General features: G+C 40.6%; 1 protein-coding gene across 5 annotated transcripts in view; it reads right to left on the bottom strand.

Moving 5' to 3' along the window:
- Positions 1–586: 586 nt before the first annotated feature.
- Ctps2 (CTP synthase 2) overlaps positions 587–8,239 on the bottom strand; it is a 59,813-nt gene continuing 52,160 nt past the window's right edge. For 3 of the 5 annotated variants that reach the window (XM_013507000.1, XM_013507001.1, XM_013506999.1), the window contains exons 17-19: positions 2,873–3,017; positions 1,210–1,312; positions 587–772 (exon numbers count right to left, since the gene is read on the bottom strand). In XM_013507000.1, the coding sequence (XP_013362454.1) occupies positions 1,243–1,312; positions 2,873–3,017 (215 nt within the window). In that variant the 3' untranslated portion in view covers positions 587–772; positions 1,210–1,242. The remainder of the gene's footprint in view (positions 773–1,209; positions 1,313–2,872; positions 3,018–8,239) is intronic. The other 2 variants (XM_013506997.1, XM_013506998.1) reach the window with 2 other exon arrangements.

Below are 8,239 nucleotides of genomic sequence, written 5' to 3'. Positions count from 1 at the left end.
TAGACTCGAGACCCCAGGTTTCGACCTTGACTCCCAACTTCTCCGGGTCTGCCTTTATGCTGGGCCTGAGGCAGGGGCCTTGCTGGCCACCCTGTCTCAGAGCTGCTTGCTGGAAAAAGACATGGTGAAAACCCGAGGGAATCTTGGCCTACACACAAAAGTGCAAGCGGATTCCCAGTAACAGAAGGACCTCTTCAATTTGTATTTATTATTACGATTATCATTTCACAGTCCTGGAAACTGAACCTTGGCTACGTAGTCAGTTCAATGGGCTACACAGTGCAGGAACTCCATGCTAAACTATATCCCCAGCCCTTTTTTCACTTTTTATTTTTGAGACAGGGTGTCCCTAAATTGCCCATGCTGGACTCGAATATGAGGTCCTCCTGCCTCAGCCTCCCAGTTGGCTGCAATTACAGGCATGCACCACCACACCTGGCTTTGAATACTCACTTCTGACCCAAAATGCCTCACAGTGCACGCTCTGCCACCCTTCCCACATGACACCAGGCAGGGCTGTGAGTGGGCCCCAGCATGTCTTTCCCCCTGACAGGCTGCACACAACACAAACACACTTTGTGCCCCATAGGTTGTTGCAGAACGTTTAATCAGCTATAGAAATCTGACTCCCAAGGCCGCCAGGGGTGGGGGGACAACCGGTCTGGTTCCCGGAAGTAAGCATCCGCAGTTTCACTGAGCCTCTACATCCGGTGCGGTAAACAGAATGACTCTGGGTGTGTGCCAACTTCTTTAGTCAATTCTTTCATCTTCACTATAATTTTAAAAAAAGGAATGTAAGTATTCATCTTCACAAAAACAAAAACAAGCATGCCACCCTCTGAGCTAGACTACTACAACTGCAACCGCTACAGCCCCAGGGACCCACTTACAGTACACCTGTGCTCACAGGCCTCAGCCTGGTACACTCTGTCTCCCTCAGTCTTAACTCTCAGCTTTTTGAGACAGGGTCTCACTATGTAGCCCAGGATGGCCTCAAACTCACGGCGACCCTCCTGCCTCAGTATCCCGAGTACAAGGATGACAGGCCACTGCCACCACACCTGACTCCCAATGGTAACTCCTGATGGTGTCAGGGCTGACTGTGTCGCACAAACAGAGCAGGCTCCTGAGGGACAAGTGTAGCCCCACCTGTCTCCACTGGGAGAGCAGCCTGTCTATGGGACACAGCACTTGAAGCTCCCAGCTTACCCTCACCAGCAGCCCTTCGTTCAGACCTGTGCATCAGCTTATATCCAACTCAGCTATCCTGGGCTCCGCTAAGCTGTCATCGCTCAAGTCGCTGTACCCATCACTGCAGAAAAGAGGAATACACTCAGCAAGGTGTGAAAGGAAACCTTGCATAACTCTTCCATTGTTTCTGGTGCTTGCTTGCTTGTCTTTGAGACAAAGTCTCATTGTGTAGCCCAGGCTGACCTGAACTCATGGTGATCCTCCTGCATCAGCCTTCCGAGTGCTGGGATTACAGGCATATGCCACCACGCCAGGCCTCAAACTAATATTTAAATACAATAAAATTTCAGTAAAAATCCCTAAGGAACTTTTTTTTTACTCAAACTTGACCTTAACAATCACTGTAAAGTTTACTAGAAGAATAGCAAAATACGTTTTTAAAAATGTGGGCCGGGCGCGGTGGCGCACACCTGTAATCCCAGCACTCGAGAGGCTGAGGCAGGAGGATCACTGTGAGTTTGAGACCAGCCTGGGCTACAACGTGAGCTCAAGCCCAGCCTGAACTGCATAGCGAGACCCAAAAGTAAATACTGAGAATAGGCTAGATAAGAGGCCTTAATTTACAATAATGCTCTGATAATGAAAAGAATAATAAAGGTTCCAGTATTAGAGATAAAAATCAGGAAAAAAAAAAAAAATCAGCCTGGTAGAGTGGTGTATTCCTGTAATCCCAGCACTCAGAAGGCTGAGGCAGAAGGACCTCCAAAAGTTTGAAGCCAGCCTTAACTATATAGGGAGACCCTGTCACAAGAAAAAGAGCAAGAGAGATAAAATCATCAGTTGAACAAAATATAAATCCTTGAAATAAAACCAAATTCCTCAATTTGTAATTTACAGGGAGAGGAGGAGTCAGATCTCTACCTGATACACATCACTCACTCACTCACACACACATACACACACAAACTGCATATAGATGTGAACTATCGTCTGAAACCCGCACAAGTGCATGGGGTTAGGGCCCACGGAACGTCTCCCTAGGAAGACTTCGGGCAGCGCAGAAGATAGGAGAGTCAGTCCCCAGTGCACACGCTCACCGCCACAGGCGAGGATGGAGGAAGCCTGGCTCACCCTCCTTAGGGAGGGAACAGCTCCTGTTACCAAGGGAACAAGAACCACTTTGAGAAGGAGCTGCCTGGGGAATGCAGCAGTCACGGCACCACACAGGAGGCAGCCAGCAGCTAGAAGGACCACAACGCAGCAAGGGTCTGCGTGGCCAGCCGCATGGCAGTGCCAAGAAGCACATGTAACAGTTAGTCAGAGCTCTTAGCAACTGGTGAGGCGACAGAAAAGGTCTAACCTTACTTAATGAAACAAGAAAGATTTCTAAAATAAAAGCCAGTGTCAGCAAGCTTTGGAGGGCTGGCACATGACTGCTATAGATGTGAACAAGTCATTTTTTTTTCTTTTTTGAGACAGAGTCTCAACATGTAGCTCAGGCTGGCCTCAAATTTGCATCGATCCTCCTGCCTCAGCCTCCTGAATGCTGGGATAAAGGCGTGCTCCACACGCCTGGTGAGTCCTTATTTTCATGAAGGGAAAACCTTCAAAGGGGAAATGTGCCCCTTCACATCAAAACCATCCCTTGGTGCCATCACTCTCTCAGCAACGGGCAACTTACCCAGACAGCAGTGGGCCCATCTGCTGCAGGTACGTGCGCAAATTCCCTGTTGCTGCAAGCAGGAGCCCCAAGTAGGGAGGGGAAGGCTTCATCGGCCTGGAAGAAAACTCCGGGTGGAACTGGACACCAACGAAATAGGGATGATCTGAAATGACAGCAGGCAGGGTGTGATTGAACAGACAGACATGAGACCCACAGGAAGATCATCCTATCATTCAGCACAGACATTCATCGGAAACCGAGATGATTATTTAACTTGTGGCTGTCTTTTATGATTCTTCATCTTTTGATTTTTCATTTCTTTATTTTTGGTTTTTTGATAGGGTTTTGCTATGTAGTCCAGCCTGGCCTTGAACTTGAGGCAACCCTCCTGCTTCAGCCTCCCAATTGCTGGAATTGCAGGCGTGCACCACCATGCCCCGCTTTCACGATTCATTTGTAAAGTGGAATTCTACATTGTAAAACATGTCTCACTTACTACACGATCTGGAATTTTATTTGTGGAAGGCAGCAGAAGGAGCAAAAGTAGGCAGAGGTTCTGGAGGGCCAGCTTTTCCATTGGGTATTAACCACAGGACCATGATGGCACTGTCACTCACATTTCAGGCTGGGTAGCTCATCCCTTACAATAACAGGTCCCTACTATACTGCCAGGCGTGGTGGCTTTCAGAGTTTCTCCACTTAGTATGATGTTAGCTGTTTGTTTGTCATAGATAGCTTCTATCTGATTGAGATAAACACCATCTATTCCAATTTTCTGTAGAATTTTTATCATGAATGGGCACTGAACTTTGTCAAAAACTTTTTCTGCATCTATTCAGATGATTATGATTTTTGTCCTTGGATCTATTCATATGGTATATTACATTTATTGATATACATATGTTGAACAATCCCTGCATCACAATTTTATTGAGTGATGTTGGTTTATTTAGAATTTTAATATCTTCTTGATTCAGCTTTGATAATTCATATAGATCTAGGAGTCTGTCCATTTCTGCATTTTCCATCTTATTAGAGTACAGGTTCTCAAAGTATTGATCTTCTGGATTTCTGCAGGGTTCATTGTGATTTCACCCTTTTCATTCCTAATTGCATGGATTTGGGTCTTTTCTTTTTTGGATAAGGTTAGATAAGGGCTTGTCGATTTTATTTAATCTTTCAAAGAAATAACTCTTTAATTCATTGGTTCTTTGTATTGTTTTCTTAGTCTTCACTGCATTAGTTTATTTTACTCTCCACTGCATTAATTTCTGCTCTGATCTTTATAATTTCCTCCCTTGTATGAGTTTTAGGCTTGACCTACTCTTACTTTTCTAGAAGCCTGAGGTTCACCATTAGGTTGTTTGAATTTGCTCTGCCTTTGTAATATGGGAATTTACTGCTATAAATTTGCCTTGCAGGACTGCTTTCATTGCACCCCATAATTCTAGGATGTTGTATTGACATTACTGTTTAATTGTAGAAATTGTCTAATTTCTTCTTTAATTTTATCTGTGACCCACTGGTTATTTGGGAGGGTGATATTTAATTTCCATGTGTTTATGAAGTTCTTCTGGTTACTTAATCTTTTGTCTGAGGAACAGCTGGCAAACATTTTTTCTCATATTGTGGGTTGTCTCTTTACTCTGTTGGTGGTTTCTTTTGTCATGCAAAAGCTTTTCAATAAGATGAGAGCCCAGTTGTTGATTCTTTGTGATAGCTCCTGTGAGACTGGGGTTTCATTCATTCTTTGCATACACCAATGTCTTTATAAGTTTTACCTATTCTATCATTTGGTATTTTTAATGTTTCTATTTTAATATTTAGATCTTTCATCCATTTTGTATTTAGTTTGGTGCACGGTGAAAGACATGGGTCCAATTTTAATCTTCAGCATTTACAGAGCCAGTTTTTCCAGCACCATTTATTAAAGAGGCTATCTTTCTTCCAGTGTATGTGTTTGGCCCCTTTGTCAAAGATAAGGTGGCTGATATGTCTGGAATTGTTTCTGCATCTTCTAATCTCTTCCATTGATCTTTGAGTCTTTTTTTTTTTTTTTTTTTTTTTGGCCAGTACCATGCCATTTTCATCACAGTAGCATTGTAGTATAATTTCAAGTCAGGGATTGCGATGCCCCCTGCCTTACCTTTGTTGCCCAGAATTGCCTTTGCTATTCTAGGTCTTTTCTGGTTCCAAATGAATTTTAGAATTGTTTTCTCTAATTCTGAGAGATATGCTGTTGGAATTTTGATCAGAATTACACTAAATCTGTATAACAGTTTTGGAAGTACGGCCAATTTTCACTATAGTGGTTCTTCCTAACCAACAGCAGGAGGTATCTTTCCATTTCTAATATCCTCTTTAATCTCTTTTTTCAGAATACTATAGTTTTCATTGTAGAGGTCTTTCACATCCTTCATAGATTAATCCTAGGCATTTTATTTTTTGGATGCCATTGTGAAAGGTTGTTTCTCTAATTTCTCTCTCAGTGAGTTTGTTCTTCATGTAAAGGAAGGCTACTGATTTTTGAGTGTTTTGGGTTTTTTTTTTTTTTTTTTTTGTGGCACCAGGGATTGAACTCACAACCTTGCACTTGCCAGGCAGGCGCTTATGCCACTGAGCTATATCCTCAGCCTGATTTTTGAGTGTTGACTTTGTATCCAGCTATGCTACTGAATTTGCTTATTAAATCTAGCAGTTTTTTAGTGCAGTCTTTGTGGTCTTCTATGTAGAGTATCATGTCATCTACAAATAATGATAATTTAACTTCTTCCTTTCCTATCATTATTCCTTTTATTTCTTTCTCTTGTTGCTCTGGCTAAAGGTTTCATGACCATGTTGAATAACAGCGGAGACAGTGGACATCCTTGTCTTGTTCCTGATTTTAGAGTGAAAGCTTTCAGATTTTTTCCATTTAGTATGATGTTAACTGTTGGTTTATCATAGATGGCTTTTATCAGATTGATATAAAGATGATCAATTCCAATTTTCTGTAGGGTTTTTATCATGAATGGGTGCTGGACTTTGTCAAAATCTTTTTCTGCATCTATTCAGATGATCATACGACTTTTGTCCTTGGCTCTGTAATACAGTGTATTACATTTACTGATTTATTTATGTTGAACCATCCCTGCATCCCAGGGATGAATTCCACTTGGTCATGGTGTATAATCTTCAGGATGATTTGCTGCATTCTGTTTGCCAGTATCTTATTGAGGACTTTTGCATCTATGTTTATTAGGGAGATTAGCCTGTAATTCTCTTCCTTAGTTAGGTCTTTTTCCAATTTTGCTACCAGAGTAATGCTTGCTTCCAAGAATGCACTTGGGAGTATTGCTTCACTTTCAACTTCATGTAAAGAGTTTGAGAAGTAGTAATGTTATGTCTTCCCTAAATTTTTTTTTAGGCTGGCCTTGACTCTGTAGCCCAGGCTGGCCTCAAACTTGTAGCGATCCTCCTGCCTCAGCCTCCCAAGTACTGGGATTACAGGTGTGTGCCACTGTCCCAGCTTCTCTAAATTTCTTGCAGAATTCAGCAGTGAATCCATCAGGCCCTGGGATTATCACTGTTGGTAGGATTTTAATTACATCTTCAATTTCAATGATTGATATTGATATTGGTTTATATAGCATTTTTGTATCTTCTTGATTCAGCTTTGGTAATTCATATACCTAGGAATCTGTCCATTTCTTCTGCATTTTTGCAAGGTCCTTGTGATTTCACCCGTTTCATTCCTAATTACATGGATTTGAGTGTTTTCTTTCCTTTTTTTGGTAAGGTTGGATAAGGGTTTGATTTTATTTAACCCTTCAAAGAACCAATGTTTCAATTCATTGATTCTTTGTATTTTTCTTTTTAGTCTCCAATGCATTGATTTCTGCTCTGATCATTTTAATTTCCTCCCTTGTACAACCTTTTGGCTTAGCCTGCTCTTCTTTTTCTAGAAGTTTGAGGTTCACTATTAAGGTGTTTATTTGTGCTTGTTCTGTTTTCCTGATCTGGATATTCATTGCTATAAATTTCCCTCTTAGGACTGCTTTCATTGTGTCCCATAAGTTCTGCTATGTTGTATTATCATTATCAATTGATTGTAGAAACTAATTTCTTTAATTTCATCTGTGACCCATTGTTTGTTCAGCAGGGTGCTATTTAATTTCCATGTGTTTATTAAATTTTTTTGCTTTCTTTTGCCATTAATTTCCAATTTCATTGCACTATGGTCTGATAATATGCATGGAATAATTCCAGTTCCTTTACATTTAATTAAGCATGTTCTATGAGCTAGTATATAGTCTATTTTGGAGAACATCCCATGTGCAGCTGAGAAAAATGTGTATTCTGACGTTGGTGGGTAGAATACTCTGTAGACATCTACTAAGGCCGTTTGTTCAAAAGTTTGGTTCAGTTCCAATATTTCATTGTTAATTTTTTTTTCTAGTTGATATTTTTGTGACAGTGGGGTATTGAGATCCCCCAATATAATTGTATTAGTGCTTATTTGCTTTATCATGTCTGTTAATATTTGTTTTATATAGTTGGGTGCACTAGTATTTGTTGCATATATATTTATGATTATTATCACTACCTCTTGGATTGTTCCCTTTACAAAGATGTAGTGACTTTCTTTATATCTCTTAATCAGTCTTGGCTTGAAATTTACTTTGTCTGCAAATAGAATAGCTACTCCTGCTTTTTTCTTGGTTCCTATCACATGGAGTATTGTTTTACATCCTTTGACTTTCAGTCTATGAATTTCTTTTCAAATTAAATGTGTTTCTTGCATGCACCATATTGTTGGATCTTATTTCTTGATCCATTCTGCCGGTGTGTGTCTTTTCATTGGTGAATTGAGACCATTCACATTGATGGTTATAACTGATATGTACTGACTTATCCTTGTTATGTTATTTTCCTGTTGTTGGCTCCCTGCTTTTTTTCCCTTCCTCTGTTTACTTGCTTGCCTTGCCTGGTGAACTCATTCTGTTGGGGTTTATGGAGTTGTAGTCCTTGTTATCTCTTTCTGGAATATCCCTCAGTACATCTTGGGGTGCTGGTTTCATGGTTATGAATTTCCTCAGATGTTCTTTGTCATGGAAGTATCTTATTTCTCCATCAGTTTGGTTTTTTTGTTTTTTTGTTTTTTTTTTTTTTTGTACCAGAAATTGAACTCAGGACCTTTCACTTGCCAGGTCTCCATCAGTTTTAAAAGATAATTTTGCATGGTACATCAATCTGGTTAAAGGTTGTTTTCCTTTAGAACCTGAAATACTTCACTCTAAGCTTGACTTGAGGGTTTGTGCTGAGAAGTCAGCTGTGATTCTGATGGGCTTTCCTTTATAGGTGATTTGTTTCTTTTCCCTAACAGCTTTTCAGATTCTATTCTTG

This window comes from Chinchilla lanigera, unplaced genomic scaffold (assembly GCF_000276665.1).
Source record: "Chinchilla lanigera isolate Chin_1 unplaced genomic scaffold, ChiLan1.0 scaffold00118, whole genome shotgun sequence".
NCBI lineage: Eukaryota > Metazoa > Chordata > Mammalia > Rodentia > Chinchillidae > Chinchilla > Chinchilla lanigera.
Note: the sequence above shows the minus strand (reverse complement) of the source record. Positions and strands in the feature narration are given on the sequence as shown.